Source organism: Penicillium hordei (assembly GCF_028827395.1).
Source record: "Penicillium hordei strain IBT 12815 chromosome Unknown utg000003l_segment0_segment0, whole genome shotgun sequence".
Taxonomy (NCBI): Eukaryota; Fungi; Ascomycota; class Eurotiomycetes; order Eurotiales; family Aspergillaceae; genus Penicillium; species Penicillium hordei.
Window position 1 is genome coordinate 1900369 of NW_026623144.1, and position 16478 is coordinate 1916846.

Sequence of the window (16478 nt, forward strand, 5' to 3'; positions counted from 1 at the left end):
GTCTTCTGTTTCTAGCATGTATCAAGCATCTTCATCACTGGATACCCAACAGCTACATAGGTATCAATAGGGGTCCTCCAACGTAGGGGGGGGGGAAAGACGATAGCGAAGCCGACATATAATATATGCAAGGACATGTAGCATATTATTCCAAAGAGCCGTCTATGGGTACATCATAGCAAAAGCCGGTCACGCTCGTCGGCATCTTCTTCCGCTCTTAGATCGACAGGAGGTCCATTCTCTAAAGTAACTAGCATAACAATTAGCATCCTTCTTGTAGAGCCGAGGAAAATAAACATACCATGCGACTTGATTAGCAGGCTCATGAGGAATGCCACACCAAAAACAGTTGCAAGTGCCACAAACACTGTCTGAGGTAACGTTGCAACAGTCAGACTGTAGATTAAATTAAAGACAGTAGGTGCAACAACTCGAGCAAGAGCGTGTAAAAGACCAGTGGCACCGAGCATCTGTCCAATGCGTTCATGAGGGACATGCTTGGTCAGAGACGACTGCAGGATTGCAGATCCCATGCCACCTAGCGAGGCGACGACACCAGACATAATCATGACTGACGGTGTTTTGGACAGAGCATAGCCAACGTAGCCTAGTATATCAAATATTATAGATGTGCGGATTAGAACAATGTCCAACATGTCCGAGCCGCGAATGGTTCCATCCTCCCCACACGGAGTTCGGAAGAACATGGAGATAAGCGGAAGCACCAGGAAAAGATTGACCACTCGCACCACATTGATGGTCGCTACAAACAGACTGGACTCCACGCTGCCCCAGTTGAACATGTATTCGGCATAGATGATGATGACCTGTACTGTTCCCATGGCAACTCCAAAGACAGCGGTATCGATAGCTGCCAACAGCATGATATTCCGGCGTAGAGCCGGACTAGCACCACGACGGTTAGGGAACAAGACGCTTGGTTTTCCAACGGCGGGCATCAGAATTGCAAGTGGGGTGATCAGGTTCATTGGGTTCCAGACACGCCAAGAGTACCATTTAGGAGAGTCGGCATCCACAATTTTGATCCGATGCTTCTCGCGGGCCGCGAGCTGTCGGTCCTTGGACAAAGATTCGGGCACGATGAAGAAAATCGATAGACAGAAAGTTGCATGGAATGCAAGCGCAATGTAGAAGACAATTAACGTGCCTCCATGCTTGATCAAAAAAGCTGCGCCGCCAGGTCCAGCTGCAATTCCGAAGAACAGAGCACCGTGGAATAAACCAAATGCCACGCTTCGCTTTTCGACTGGCGTACAATCGGAAGCATATGAATGGATTAAAGCTTGTGCGGTTGTAAATGATCCACCCAGTCCATCCATGACTGCTCCAAGCAGAAGCATATTGACCGAGACCCGGTCTGGCCATTTAGCCACAATGACTGTGATAATCTCATTGAGTACCGCGCCCATCGCGCCCAGAGCAATCATCTTGGTTCTCCCGTGACGATCGGATAAGTGTCCGAACCGGGGACTCACTAATGCCGATAGGATACCGGCAATAAGATTGAGATAGAGCTGGAACTGGGCAACCAGCGACTGAATTTGTGGGATCTGGCACTGGGGGTTGTCCTCGCCAAATACAACAGGCAGATAGGTGAACCCAGGTTCTTGGGTGGTCTTCTCGGCGAGATAGTCTCGACAGATGAGCGACATGATCAAATTGATCTTGGGCACAGCCATTCCACCAAAGCCCAGGGTAAAAAGGAGCCCAAATGGAAGCAGCCACCAAATCTGTCATGTTTGTAGGTTAGACAGTTGTACCTGGAGCATTTGTCGCAACCCCATAGTCACTCACGCTCGCTCTCCTCCATTTCGGCCGATTATCTGTAAGGTGAAAATGCTGTCGATACAACAGCCCATCCGCCTCATCGATTAGAGGCGTATTTTCATTCACATCTTCAGTTCGGGTCTCCCGGGTGCTCATCGGAGCAACATCGGGCTCCCCCGTAAAGAGTTCTTCGTTCTCCATGATGAAGTTGGTGACATTGAGGATGTTTCCAGGATTTTGCAAGATTACGGCATAATTGATTTGTAAGATTCCAAGCACCGACACTTCATTCTCATATGAAAGAGGGGGGAGAGGAAATGTTAGCGGCCCCTTGAATCCTTATCGGGATTTCATCATTGGCGGTGGTTAGCTCCGGAATCTCCGCTCAGGCTTAGGTGCTTGGGTACATTAAGGTGTCATTCTGACGGTTTATCCTTCTTTACATATCGTAGATGCCCTATCATCTTGTATACAATTGAAAATATATTATACAGTACATTAACCCCGGAATTTTATACTTTCACAACGCCTCCAACACCTAGTGACGTATACACATACTTCCAAGGCCGAAATCTCCTACTCCGAACAAACCCCCCCCCCCCCTTATATCACCATAGAAGCATGTTCCTGGCCTGCGAAGAATTTCTTCTGGCCCAAGCACCGCTCGCTAGTACAGCCCTGGCAACGCAGTGTCATCTGGCGCGAACACAATTCTCCCTTTTGCAAGTGGTCGCGAGCAATATCGGCAAGTGCCTGGATGAAGACGGGGTTTCCGTTCAAGCTCTCTGCGCGCTTGACACCCGGGTTGTTAGCTTCATGGATAACTTCCTGATCCAGCTCGTAGAGTGTCTCAATGTGGTCACTTGTAAACGCAATGGGGACCAGGATCAAGTCTGTCTGTCCTCGTTTCACATATTCTTGAACAGTATCGCTGGTCTGAGCCCCGAGCCACGCACTAGGTCCCACCTGAGATTGCCAGCACAGGCGGTAGGGGTTTTTGAACTTGAGTCGCTGCATTACAGCGTGAACTGTCGCTGCAACTTCAGCGGGGTAGGGGTCGCCTGTGTGAGAGGAAAATTAGTGTGATTCTAGTAAGTGACCAGGGTACCTCAGCCTACCTCGGTTAACAACGCTCATAGGCAAGCTGTGGGCCGAAAACAACAACACGACCTGGTCCCGCTTCTCCTCTGGGTATGTTTTAAGTTGAGCCTCGATATTTTGTGCGAAAGCCTCCACAAGACCAGAGTGAGAGGGCCAGCGGTCGATGACACTCCATTGAATTGCGCCAGCCGGCTCGGACCCTCCATTGGCGCGCTTTCCCTCGAGACGATTACGCCACTTCCACAGTTCGTTAAGGGAACTGCCGGTCGTTGAACAGGAGTACTGCGGGTATTGTGTAAATGCGACAGCACGTCCTCCCTTGCCATTGCCAAATCCATCGGCGAAAAGCTGCTCATACATGGTCTCGGTCAATGGGGCAGCGTAGCGGAAGGCAACGTAAGGCTTATGCGGCGCGGTCTCCGGGGAGATCTTATCCAACAGCTTGCACATTTCTGCGCACTGGTACTCGGACCATTTCCGAATGGGCGATCCGCCGCCGATATCCGCATACTGCTTTTGGATTTTCGAGGTTCTGCGCCGTGCGATGAGGGGGCCGATATACGATTGGAGCCGTCCTAAGGGAATCAAATCACCGTCGGCCTGTAATTCAAAGCATTAGCCTATCATTTCAATATGACCATTGTGGCAATTCATGACACGTACAAATAGCCTACTCAAAAAGTCCTCCACCTCGTTCGTTGTAGAAGGTCCACCCATGTTCATAAAAACCATAGCCGTTGGGCCCTTAGACCCTGTCGCATCTTGTGTTACTGGCGGTACCACCGTCGCGAGACCTCGTTGATTGCAACTCAATCGACTGCTAATTGCCGACCGACCTCCAAGAGATGTGGTCCCAACCAATAATTGTCGGGGGATCGCGAAAGGGCTGCGGAATGCCATGGTTGGGTCGAGGAGCTATTATATGTGGGAACAGATCAACAAAATAATATCAAGGTATTAATGAGAAAATTGACAATTCGAACCTGTGTCCACCTTGGACCTCGGAGTTGCTGAATCTGATTTTGGTTGCCCCATGTAGCTTCCGCCGTCCACGGGACGTGAACCAATCACCGTCGGAGGATGTCAGCAGCTTCAGGCATCAGCGTCACCTGACTTTCGTGTTGCTCGCGTCAGAGAGCGCGTCTCGATGATATTTTAGACTTGATTATCTTACCACTGTTTAATATTTTCAATATTTCAAGGTATCCCGTTTCACAATCATGGCTGAAGATAGCTACACGCGCGAGGAGGAGAATTACGAGGACGAAGAGCTCGATGAGACCGTGAGTATCAAAAGCCGAAGATATAGTTACCGACTGTTGACTGTTGCCTACATAGAGCTTCAAATCAGTCAAAGATGCGGTGTTATTTGCCATAGAAATCAGCAGTTCGATGCTCACGCCTCGTCCGTCGCCTGATCCTAAGAAACATAGCGACGAATCACCCGCGTCTGCAGCTTTGAAGTGTGCATACCATCTGATGCAACAGCGCATCATCTCCAACCCTCATGATATGATTGGTGTTCTGCTTTATGGGACGCAACCGTCCAAGTTCTATGATGAAAATGAGGATGACCGAGGAGATCTTTCATATCCTCACTGTTATCTGTACACTGATCTTGATGTTCCATCAGCCCAGGAAGTCAAGCAACTGCGATCTCTCGCATCTCCCGCAGAAGCTGATGATGACGTGCGGCAGGTCTTGGAACCATCCAAGGAACCAGTCTCCATGGCCAATATGCTGTTCTGCGCAAACCAAATCTTTACCTCGAAGGCTCCAAACTTTTCATCTCGACGACTGTTTGTCGTGACCGACAACGATAATCCCCACGCAGACAATAAGGGAATGCGGTCTGCCGCAACAGTTCGTGCAAGGGACTTGTACGATCTTGGTGTCAACATCGAGTTGTTTCCCATCTCTCAACCAGATCACGAATTCGACACCTCTAAATTCTACGATGTAGGGTATTAGCCTTGATTGTATAGGAGTATGCTCACAAGTAGCAGGACATCATCTACAAAACATCACCAAGTGATGGAGATGCCCCGGCATACCTACAGCCGGACACCAGTACATCGACAGCTAAAGGTGACGGACTCTCATTGCTCAATTCTCTATTGTCTAGCATCAACTCGAGATCTGTTCCCCGCCGGTCGCTATTCTCAAATGTGCCACTTGAGATCGGACCTGATTTCAAGATATCCGTCAATGGATATTTGCTCCTCAAAAAGCAAGAACCTGCCAGGAGTTGCTTCGTCTGGCAAGGAGGCGAGACTGCTCAGATTGCTAAAGGCATCACAACTCTAATGTCCGATGATACAGGCCAGGAGATTGAGAAGGCTGACATTCGGAAGGCATACAAGTTTGGTGGTGAGCAGGTTTCATTCACCGTCGAAGAACAACAGGCTCTAAGGAGCTTTGGTGACCCTGTGATCCGTATCATTGGGTTCAAGCCACTGTCAGCCCTCCCGATTTGGGCGAATGTCAAACACCCCTCTTTCATCTATCCCTCTGAAGAGAACTACATTGGCTCAACACGAGTATTTTCTGCATTGCAGCAGAAACTCCTTGATTCCGAGAAACTGGCCTTGGTTTGGTTCATTCCCCGCAAAAATGCCTCACCAGTTTTAGCTGCTATGATTGCCGGGGCTGAGAAGATCGACGAGAATGGTGTGCAGAAAATCCCACCTGGGATGTGGATTATCCCTCTGCCTTTCGCGGATGATGTGCGCCAAAATCCAGAGAGCACTGTCAACCGGGCAGGAGACGCGCTGAATGACGCCATGCGAGATGTTGTTCGCCAGTTGCAGCTTCCCAAGGCTGTATATGAGCCTTCAAAATACCCGAATCCTTGTGAGCCTTTATCACTACGGTTTGTTGAGAACGATACTGACTAATTTGTAGCACTTCAGTGGCATTATCGTATCTTACAAGCTATAGCCTTGGATGAAGATTTCCCAGAATCACCAGATGACAAGACCGTGCCTAAGTACCGACAGGTTCACAAGGTTAGCTACTTCTATGATCCTAAAAATTGCGGGAATTTACTAACCACATGGATGCTCAAATACAGCGCGCTGGAGACTACATCCTTAAATGGGCCGAGGAATTGAAATTGCAAGCCTCCGAGATGTTTGGCAGCTCAGCAGCCACGTCTACGCTGGTAAAGCGAGGTGCCAAGACCGAGCCTACTAGTGAGCACCCAGCAAAGCGAGTGAAGGTTGAAGACAGCGCCTCTGGAGTAGAAGACGAAGTGAAGAAATGCTATGAGAAGGGCACTGTTTCCAAGGTGAGCATTCAGATTCTCTCAGGTAATAGACCAAACTAATACTCGCGTTTAGCTTACGGTGGTCGTGCTGAAGGAATTCTTACATTCACGCGGCCGCGCTACAGCAGGGAAGAAAGCAGATCTTGTAGACCGAGTTGAGCAGTACTTTGAGAAAAAGTTCTAAACGTTGATTGAATTTTGCTTGGGATCATCTTGGTGCGGGATCCGGGGGCCCGATTAATGAATTACGAGTGTATCCTACTTCCCTGCTTACATATGGCCATGGCCATGGTCATTTTGAATGAATCAATATTCTTTATCCAATATGCTATAAAATGCCTCCAGCAATCATTCAACTAGAGAAAAAACATACCCCTTGGCCAAAAAAAAAAAAAAAAAAAAAAACTCCCATAGCTGACTTAACTGCCGTTTGATGCCGAAAATGTATGTGGGGAAGTGGGGGGAGCCCCAGACTTGATCATCAACAACTCGCAGATTGCTCTGGGAGAAAACAATCCTGACAAGTAAAATCAACCCAGAATATTTACTCGGAGTGTTTCTTTTCAGCGCACTTGGGAATTGATGTTCTTTCTTCCTCTGATCCATGTCCCTATATTGCGACAAAATCACCCGGCCGCTAACTTTGAAGACCATTTACTACTGAGAATATGGAGAGGACACGGCCACGAGATGATAAAAAATGTCATACATGCAATAAGACATTTTCCAAAAAAGAGCATCTCACTAGACATATTCGTGGTCACACCAAGGAAAGGCCATTTGTATGCCCTGTCTGTGGGAAACTATATTCGCGGAGGTACGAGATATTCCTAACATAGTCAGTTTGTGTGCTAACGTTGTTAGTGATGTCTTGCGTCGGCATGAGCGAAGCCATAGTGTTCAACTTGACAGCTTGGCCACTGTATCCCCACAAGGATTCGCTGACGGTTCTGCGATGCTCACACCCCCATCCGCAGCTGATTCGTTCAGGGCTTTCTCGGGGGGATCAGTAACTCATGTTTCCCCACAAGTGTCTGTAAATGTGGATGTACCGAGCATTCTCCATACCAATACTGTTGATTTTGGACAACCCACTGGATCTACACAAATTGGTATGGGTGAAACATCTCCCAGTTCAGGACCCGGGGCGTGGTTCCTTGAAGATGATTTTGATGTAAGTGCGCTTGACTTTTCAATAACGTCAACAATATCCGAATGGGCGCAGATCCCAAATGTGTTTCCCGCAGTAGGTCTGTCTACGGGACAACATGACGTTTCTACCCCCGTTCAAAGCTCTATCCCAGATATTGAAGCTCCAAATATAGCCGGGGACACAGTCAAACGAAAATGGTTTACCCATATGTCACCGTCTGACGAGAATCGGCCCAATCGAGAAATTGTCCCCACAGGAACAAACTGGTCAGGACAGACGAATGCGAATGAATCATACCGAGCTGGCTTGTCTCAGAAGCTCCGTCGACCTATAGAAGATGAGGCATTGCCATCCTCGGAACAACTGAATCTATTTGCCAAATTGTATTTTCATCGGTTTCATCCTTTATTACCAGTCATCCATGCTCCCTCGTTCCGGCCAACGGCGGGAAACTCTCTATTATTCTTGTCGATTTGCTCCATTGGCAGCTTATTCGTCGGGTCTTCCCGCGCAGTGGCTCAAGGCTCACGAATATTTGAGCGACTGAACAAAGCCATTCTGGCATCGTGGGAATCTTTCCTGTCAGAAAGCCGACCAGATGCCCTGTCCATGGTACAAGCTGCTATTTTGGGGCAAACCTATGCTATTCTAGCTGGAAAGCCCAAGTATCTCGTTCTGGCAGATGTATTGCACGGGACAGTTGCCTCATGGGCCCGTGAAGCAAATCGACTAGGTGCTCTTTGCAGCCAGTCACAAGATATGCTGAACACAGGAGATATTGAAAGAAGCTGGCATAGGTGGATTGATAGCGAGCAACGTGCTCGAGTACAAGCCGCACTAAATATCCACGACGCCGAGCTTGCTGCTTTATATCACCACGAGCCAATTCGCAGTCATCGATTCCATCAGTTTCCCCGTCTAGCATCCGATGAATTGTTCTCAGCAGCTACGTCGTCTCAATGGGCCGTACTTATCCGCCAATCTCTTCAAACCCAGAGTGAAAATCGACCCCAAGCTCAAATCTCTCGGTCGCCAGATCCATTCCCAGTCACAGACCACGATTCTAGGTTCACCGCATATGGAGTCCTTGAAGGAATCAGCGCTCGCCTCATAGATGCCAAACAATCTCAAGAATTTAACCAGCTAGTCTGCCAAAATACCTCCAACCTCCTGATCCAGTGGTGGCAGACATACCATACAACGGACCAAGATCCATTCTGTCTACCCGTATTATGGCATTCCATTTTCATATCGCTGTACGCAGACATGGACCTCCTGGAACAAGCAGTCGGCCGCGACGGCCGAGCCCCAGTCCTGGAAGCATCAGCACCGGCACGCGAATGGGCCTCTTCTCTGAATGCAAGCCGCTGTCTCGTGCACGCATCACTGATTGCCCGGTCTCTCGAGCGCATGAGTATATCCGCCGAGCCAGCAATACATGTACCCCGTGCGCTATTTTCGGCGGCATTGATATACTTGTGTGTTGCACAGTACGCGCCCAAACATGTCGTGAACACGGAGGCATTTGCATCGCCGGAACTCAAGTTGCTGGGTGAGGGGGTTGCGGAGGTTGCATGCTTTCCTGAGAATGCTCAAAGTAGTGAGCTTTCTGTGGTTACAGATTTGGATCAGTTGTATGGCATGATTGACTTGCTACAGCGGGGTGGGCGTTGGGGGATTTCTCAGGCTTTTGCCAATGTGCTTTCTACGGTGTTGGATGAGGGTAAGGGTGCTTATGGATAAATCGGTGTTTTTGTTATTTTCTTATTGCATACTAAGTCCAGGGCGAACTATCAACAAATCAATCGCGATATAATGAATCTATTTTAGGACTTTCAAATTACTAAATGCTTATATAGCAATGACTACCGATGCCCACATCTAATTGTCTCTCACCCCCCCCCCCCCCCCCAACATCTTGCGGGGTGAAGCTCCACTATGTGGGACGCTAGTTCACCTACAAACTTCAGGCGAGGGATTGGTATCTCACGACAATGGGAGAATCTTATCTGGGTAAACAATAAGTGGGATTCGGTGGGATTCGGTATATTTCAGCTTTAGACATTAGTTACTATCTTATTTAATCTTATAGTATTATCTTGATGATGGCTTTCTTTTCCAAAGTTACAGATGCCTCGTATATATATATCCGAACTCTTACCTTTCCTGCAGGTGAATTCTCAACACAACCTGGGAAACTATCTGTTAGCCTCGATCCAATCACAATAAACGTAGTTGTTGCTAATCATCACAAATCGTGGGGGATGAACAGGTCCGCCCCCCCCGCATGAGGATCGCGGGGGACTGTAGCTCTACCCCGTAAAAACAACCCAAATCAAGACTACATTATAAGTATAGCTGGTATTATTTCGAGTAGCAATTCCCAAATGCCCTGCTTCTAGAATTAGAAACGCAATGCCTGTCTTCACTGAACATTCCTCCTCATCCCGGGACTTGAGAGCCCTACCCTCATTTGCACCACCACTACCCCGACTAGCACCCCCATTCGAGCGCAATGATAAAAAGGAAGACAAATACGAAGCAGTCGTCGTCGGCGTATGTGGTCTCCAACAATTTCCCGAATATCAGAATTGTATTCAAGTATCCAACATTCAAACGAAAAAGAAACCCCTAATATAAATATCTAGGCCGGACCAGCAGGCCTAATGCTAAGCCTCCTCCTCTCTCGCTATGGTCTCAGCGATACATCCCTCCTCTGTATAGACGCAAAACCAAGCGCTCTGAAATCAGGGCAAGCGGACGGCGTGCAGCCCCGCACACTGGAGGTCTTCAAATCGCTTGGTATCTCAACCGAGATCGAGAACGAAGCGTGTCAGATGTGGCAATTCGCATTCTGGAACCCCTCACCCGACCCAAACAAGGTGATTGAGCGCACTTCCGTCGTCCCGGAGGTTATTCCTCCGGCGCGGTTCCGCTATGAGGCTACCATCCACCAGGGCCGCATCGAGCGTATCATGGAAACTGATTTGCTGCGGTACTCGGAGCGCGGGGTTGTGCGGAACACGAAAGTTATTGATGTCAAGATTGATGAAGAGGGTGATGCGGAGTTCCCCGTGCTTGTGACTATGGCTACGGATGGTGTGGGGAAGGTAGTGCGCACGAAGCATCTTGTTGGTGCTGATGGGGCGCATTCGGTGGTTCGGCAGTGTATGGGGCTGCGGTTGGAAGGAGAATCTTTGGATCATATCTGGGGGGTGGTTGATATGGTTGCTGACACGGATTTCCCGGATATCCGTCGTCGCTGCGCTATTCATTCACCTGCTGGTTCTGTGATGATTATTCCTAGAGAGAGGATCTCCACAGGTGAATACCTCACTCGGTTGTATGTTCAGGTTCCGGGGGATGTGGCTCCCGGGAGTGATCAAACGCCGAATGGAGTAGAGGGCATTAAGGCCGAGGATGCTCGGCAGCGGAGAAGTAAGGTTACCCTCGAGGGGATTCTGAAACAGGCCGCCGAGGCGATCAAGCCATACTCTCTTCGGCCCAAGGAGGATGCTGTCGACTGGTGGGCTGCGTATCAAATTGGCCAGCGTGTCTCGCCTGAGTTTATTGTGAATGATTCAAAGGGTGTAGGAAGAGTTTTCATTGCTGGAGATGGTAAGTTCACTTTGAAGAGAGTGCATGGCCTTGAACTAATATCATATTTATAGCCTGCCATACACACAGTCCGAAAGTAAGTATCCACAACAGCTCTTTCCTCAAGGATATCACTAACTTCCATCTCATCAGGCTGGCCAAGGCATGAATGTCTCGATGATGGACTCTTACAACCTGGCCTGGAAACTCCTGTATCACATTAACGGGCTCGCACCAGAACCAACAGGCCCCAACAGCCCAGCCTCATTACTCGAGACATACCAGACAGAACGCCACGAAATAGCCCAACAGCTCATCGACTTCGACCGGAAGTTCTCTACTATGTTCTCGGGCCAAATGGGCGCAACTGAAGGACTGACACAAGAAGAGTTCCAACAGGCCTTCAAGCTCGGCAATGGGTTCACCAGCGGCTGTGGCGTGGAATACCCGGAGAACATGCTAGTTATCCAAGATGAGCTAGACGCTGATATCCAGAGCAAGGGCCCAAACCCCGTCATAGGAACGGACTACATATCCGGCATCCTGAGACCAGGCCGGAGGTTGCTCAATGTGCGATTACTGCGGCATGCGGATGGGTGCCAACGGGATATTCATGACGGTATGTCAAGCCAGATGGAAATTTCGGGTGGGACGTCATATCTAATCAAAACCCCACAGATATTCCCTCCACTGGCCGATTCCGCATCTTATGTCTCACGTCGACCGATCTTCTTGATCGAAGCAGTGTCTCTGTGCAGACACTGGAAGCTGTCGCTCTGCTCGAAGCGCAGTTCCCCAAGTCGATTATTGAGCAGATCATACTGCATCCCCAGTTGCACCGGTCCTTTGAATGGAATGACATGTCGACGTGTGTGAAGCAGCAGGCTGAAATGCGCTTCTATGATGGGTCAGCTTTAGATGATGTGTATAGTATCTATGGTGTAGACCCGGCACAGGGCGCATTGGTGGTAGTCAGACCCGATGGGTATGTTGGCGTTGTTGCTTGTCTTGGTGATGTGCAGAGGGTGGATAGGTATCTGAAGCAGTGCATTCGGACTGTCGCTAGTAATTAGTAGCTGTGTTGGGTTTGGCAGCTTGCTGATAGAATTAGATATCAAGCTTGAATGATGAGAATGATGAGATGTTTTGGCCACCTGATGGTTATTAGAGCATGTAGTCATTTTGATAGTGGCGTCGAACATCTGGAAATATGAATGGTATGAGTTGTATGAGAAGTGAGAAAGACAATGGTAAGAATATACATTTCATGTACTCTGATTGTCCAGAAGTCCATCGATAAAAGTGATGGAGTATGTCCGTGAGGAACTTTGTCTTCGGCGCTTGAACGCAATTATAATTTATAAAAAAAAGAAAGGCCCCTGAGAACCCCAAGTTCTGTGCGACAAAACGGGGGGGCTGAATTCTAAGTGGATGTTTGTACTGTCGCAAAAATCATTTGACATGATGACGAAAAATGGTGTGTGCTGGAAGGGAAGTGAAAATGTAACGTCATGTACCCAACGATATGTAAATACCAGCCTGGGAGTTGTCGCTGGATTTGGGTGAGAATTCTCAAACCGAGAGGGAAATTCAACACTGTCCGTAGACTTGACAATAACACATCCGTTCCTCGGGACAACTGCGAAAGACAGTTAGTTCAATATTGCACCGAAACATGATCGACCATAACTTACTATACCCCTTCCATACCAAAAATGACATGCCACAAGAACTCCATCACCCTCCCGGACGAAGCGTCGCTAAGTTCCGTATCGATAATCCATTGCCGAAACTTGATATAATCCTCCAGCGGTCGCTTCTGAACCTGATCTCGCGAGAGGGCGAATTGCGCGCAGCATGCAGCACCAATCTCGGCAGGCTTACGAAGATATCTCTGGCCCGCGAATTCCTGCTCCGTGGACGAGGAAGTATTCAAGGGTGGCGTACTCGTGCCGGCGAAGACATCCGACCAGATCTGGTCGGTGACATGGGCATTGGAGCGGTGGGCGTTCTTGCAGCCGGGATTCCAATTGCAGCGAAGATTCACATAGCCGTTCTGTTGGACGAAATCGAGATTTAGATTGCGCATGGCGATGACATTGTCGTGGAGTGGGGCATCGACGTGCCATGCCATAAGGAAGCCTGCACGGTGGGCGTGGAGAAAGACGATGGTTGAGGGAAGGGTGTGGTAGTATTCGATTATATAGGTGAAGTAGGCCATGGCTTCGTGGCCTTTGTTGAACGGGGTCGTAAGAGCGTCGGGGTTTAGTCGTGTTTCGTGCGAGGGGTTGACAATGTAGATTGCCCGTTGCCAGCTGTTTAGAGAGAAAGAAAGTCAACTAGTGGATCTTCAGCGAAGTGTTAGATATCAAAAGCACTCACTCGGGAAGCTCTTCTTCCACCCATTCAGTATGCTCTTCTTCTAGCTTCGCCATAACAATCACCTTATCACCCGGCGTGGTGTCACCATGCGGGCTTGAAGTCGTGTCATTGCGATCAAGCCAATTGACCACGTATGCGCCAGCGCGATATTGATTGCAAATGTCTTGAAGATGCGCTTCGAGTAGATATAGTGAGAATAGAACGAGACACGAGACGCAGAACCCCGCGATACGGAGTCCGCCTTTCATTATGAATGATGAATGGTAGGGATTGAACCCCGGGGAATCTGCGGAGATGTACCCGTAGGTGTGAAATCAAGGCAGAGGATGGACTAATAAGCCATTAATAGTTATACTGTTTCCGATGTATAATAGGGATGCAAAAAAAGGAGGGCAAATTCCAAACGCCCCTGAAAGCAAAGTCGAGAAACAAAACGATAGGAAAGGAAGGTGCGGTGTCGAAGTAATGAAGGAGCGAGGGGGCCGAGGTAGTAAGGATTTAAGGGAACGGTAAGAGTACCCCGTTCAAAGTGAAAAGAAAGAAAATAAAGTGAAATTGAAAAGAGGGGAGCTTCCTGGACTTGACCCGTTTTTTTTTCCCACAATGTCATGATCATATCATTGGCCACTGAGGCGTAGACTCAGGGGAGCCGCCCTTAGTTTGATGCCAAGGGGCGTTTGGGTTTTGGTATTTTGATTTTGATTTTATTTGATTTTATTTGATTTCATTTTTGGTTGGGGGAAAACCAAAAAGCTTGGCCTGGGGCGCACGCTTGCCCCTTTTCAACTGTAGAGTTTACGCTTGAGCCATGGATGGACGGGATCAAGGCTTGACGAATTCAAGACAATCCCATTTACTTTGTGTATGGAGTAGACGTAGGCAACGACATTCAACTTGGTTACTACCATGTATGGATGTAATTCTGGAGTCCACCGCGGCAACAACGCGTGTTTTTCTTGTACCACGGAAATGCACGTGGCGTTGGGTTTGGGACTGCTAATCTAAAACCTTCTATAATAGGGAAAGCGATGCTGCAATGGGAATGGTACCGTACGTATTCCTCCACAGACTATTATTCGATAGGCTCGCATCTCAAGTGGGGCTGTCTCGCTTCATTGCAAGTTCTAAATTGTTTTGGAATAGCCTTTAGTCGGCTGCCTTGATTCTTTCTGTCAATGCACAGCCTACCAAGATAGGTACTTGGGGAAGACATGGAAACAGTTCGCATTCCTTGGTATGATTTCATAGGTGCACGGACTTTTGAAAGATTCAGGGTCCCAACATATGTGGGTTCTCTGGTCGCAGTGGGTGGCTGTGACAGAATTAGCATTGGCCGATCAGCGGTACTGCAATCTGTATCGTATCGTAATGACGTTTCTAGGCGCATGGGGTCAGAGGGTTGATAATGCAATATAAGCCAAGAGACAAGAGGCGAATGTTTTGAGGGTACGGAGTAGATCAGTTCCTCATAGGATGTTGCACTAGACACTTGCGAGCCTCGATGTGTTCAAGCGAGCCATTCAGAAGGCCCGGGCCCATTTTTATTGTTATGCGTCATCTCAACTATCTTTGTGATAATGTACAACATATATCCTCGGAGTTGAGTGGCGGAGGGATACCGACTACGCTGAACATTTGCATGTTGCGTGTTCGATATTATTTCTTGGTTTTGATCTTGGCAATCCCGGTGTTTACTCTTGGCTTGAACTAGCGTATGGCTGTCATACGGATTACTTGAATAGGAAGTCACCATGGATTAATCTGGTGAATGATCACGCCCCTGGCACACGGGCCGCAAGTAGAGACCTATACATACAGTGCCACCCACTCTGGCTACAAAATATTACCAGGTCCAATTCTAATTTATACACTACAACATACAACGTAGGGAATCAGCTGATTTGCATGCTATGCTTCCCCGTCTATGTTGTAAACACATATGAAATACTTAACGTCAAGGTCATAGAGATAACCAACAGTGAAATCAAGAAGTTATGATGCATTCCCGGAGTCCAAGTGTTGCAGTCCAGCTGCTTCTTTTGTTTATATTATGCTACACGGAGATCCTTCCCCTCTAATCACGACCATCACCTTCTTCATCGCTAACCTCCTCCCCATTTGCAATCGCCTCCTCTCGGATCTTGCGCGCACGTTCCCGCTTCTTGTTCAGCAAAGTATTCAACTTCTTTGCGACGTTGAAGACACCCCCAGTTCCCTCGCCGCAGGCAGCGCACGACGGAGTTTTCCGATACCGCTGCAGGGCACAGGCTTCACAGAAATAGTGCCCACATTTGGTGATGATAGGTTCTTGATAGGGCTTCAAGCATATGAGGCAGGCGAATGGGATGCTCTCTAGCAATTCATCCTCGTCGTCATCATCGTCTTCCTCGGCGATTTTGCCCGCGCCTTTCCTCTGTGAAACTACTCGCCCGCTTAATTGTCTGCCCTTGGTATTGACCTCCCAGTCACGGTCTAGTTCCCATCCTGCTTTGTATGCCTCGCGAGAATGGAGATATTTACAACTTTCTCCGAAGCCACACTAAATTCAGATGAATTAGTATCGATTCACAATAGACAGATGGAGGCGAGGGAATAACTCACGTAGCCAGTTTGTTTCCAATCCTTGCACACATCGGGGGCAAAATCCGTCACTGTGATAGTCCTAACGTTGGTCGCCGCTTTGACAGGACCGAATTTCCCCGGCGCATCGGGGTTTTTCTGAATGAAAGATTGGTAGTTGGCGGCGCCCTTGTAGGTTCCGTCCGGCTGTGAGGCAGAGGAGACTGGTTTTTCCCGAGTTGTGCCCAATAAGTTCTTCTCGCTCAGGTTCTCATCGTACCAGTTGGAAGCCTTTGTGGCATCGTTGCTTGAGGTCAATGGAGCGGGAAGCGCGGTGGTAGGTCCGTCTTCTGGGCGTTGTTTCCTTGTCGCATTTAATGTGGATGATGCTGTGACAGCCGCATTCTTGCGTCCCTTCTTGATCCGTCGCCCTTCGTCATCATCGGATGATACAAAGTCGGAGTCGGAGTCAGAAGCAGGAGGTGGCGTCGCGGGCTTCTTGCGAAAGTTGGCTTTCCCCTTGGAGCGCTTTTTGAAAGCGACTTGAGGCACGGCGTCTGCAACTTTAGTTTCTTCGCCCATATTGTGTGTTGGTTATTGGTGAGGATTAATCGTAGATGTTCAAGCAAT

The 16478-nt window shown here is 48.6% G+C and overlaps 7 protein-coding genes across 7 annotated transcripts; 3 read left to right on the forward strand and 4 right to left on the reverse strand.

The window, feature by feature from the left end:
* Window positions 1–173: 173 nt before the first annotated feature.
* N7537_005951 (putative tetracycline-efflux transporter) lies at window positions 174–1989 on the reverse strand (the record flags this gene model as incomplete). Its single annotated transcript, XM_056897008.1, has 3 exons — window positions 174–241; window positions 302–1751; window positions 1816–1989. The coding sequence occupies 3 exons, from the start codon at window positions 1987–1989 to the stop codon at window positions 174–176; spliced, it is 1692 nt and encodes a 563-aa protein (XP_056752793.1).
* Window positions 1990–2391: 402 nt separating this feature from the next.
* On the reverse strand, window positions 2392–3789 carry N7537_005952 (ferrochelatase HEM15; the record flags this gene model as incomplete). The annotated part of the gene is made up of 3 exons (XM_056897009.1): window positions 2392–2849; window positions 2907–3489; window positions 3553–3789. The coding sequence occupies 3 exons, from the start codon at window positions 3787–3789 to the stop codon at window positions 2392–2394; spliced, it is 1278 nt and encodes a 425-aa protein (XP_056752794.1).
* Window positions 3790–4109: 320 nt separating this feature from the next.
* On the forward strand, window positions 4110–6341 carry akuA (uncharacterized protein; the record flags this gene model as incomplete). Its single annotated transcript, XM_056897010.1, has 6 exons — window positions 4110–4172; window positions 4228–4848; window positions 4896–5742; window positions 5794–5897; window positions 5963–6178; window positions 6231–6341. The coding sequence occupies 6 exons, from the start codon at window positions 4110–4112 to the stop codon at window positions 6339–6341; spliced, it is 1962 nt and encodes a 653-aa protein (XP_056752795.1).
* A 1176-nt stretch (window positions 6342–7517) lies between these two features.
* N7537_005954 (uncharacterized protein) lies at window positions 7518–9053 on the forward strand (the record flags this gene model as incomplete). Its single annotated transcript, XM_056897011.1, has 1 exon — window positions 7518–9053. One exon carries the CDS (start codon window positions 7518–7520, stop codon window positions 9051–9053), a length of 1536 nt encoding a protein of 511 aa, XP_056752796.1.
* Window positions 9054–9725: 672 nt separating this feature from the next.
* N7537_005955 (putative phenol monooxygenase) lies at window positions 9726–11980 on the forward strand (the record flags this gene model as incomplete). The annotated part of the gene is made up of 5 exons (XM_056897012.1): window positions 9726–9866; window positions 9959–10928; window positions 10982–11004; window positions 11061–11526; window positions 11586–11980. The coding sequence occupies 5 exons, from the start codon at window positions 9726–9728 to the stop codon at window positions 11978–11980; spliced, it is 1995 nt and encodes a 664-aa protein (XP_056752797.1).
* A 517-nt stretch (window positions 11981–12497) lies between these two features.
* N7537_005956 (DUF3431 domain-containing protein) lies at window positions 12498–13537 on the reverse strand (the record flags this gene model as incomplete). Its single annotated transcript, XM_056897013.1, has 3 exons — window positions 12498–12546; window positions 12602–13222; window positions 13290–13537. The coding sequence occupies 3 exons, from the start codon at window positions 13535–13537 to the stop codon at window positions 12498–12500; spliced, it is 918 nt and encodes a 305-aa protein (XP_056752798.1).
* Window positions 13538–15363: 1826 nt separating this feature from the next.
* On the reverse strand, window positions 15364–16430 carry N7537_005957 (U2-type spliceosomal complex subunit CWC24; the record flags this gene model as incomplete). The annotated part of the gene is made up of 2 exons (XM_056897014.1): window positions 15364–15828; window positions 15891–16430. The coding sequence occupies 2 exons, from the start codon at window positions 16428–16430 to the stop codon at window positions 15364–15366; spliced, it is 1005 nt and encodes a 334-aa protein (XP_056752799.1).
* Between the last annotated feature and the right edge of the window lie 48 nt (window positions 16431–16478).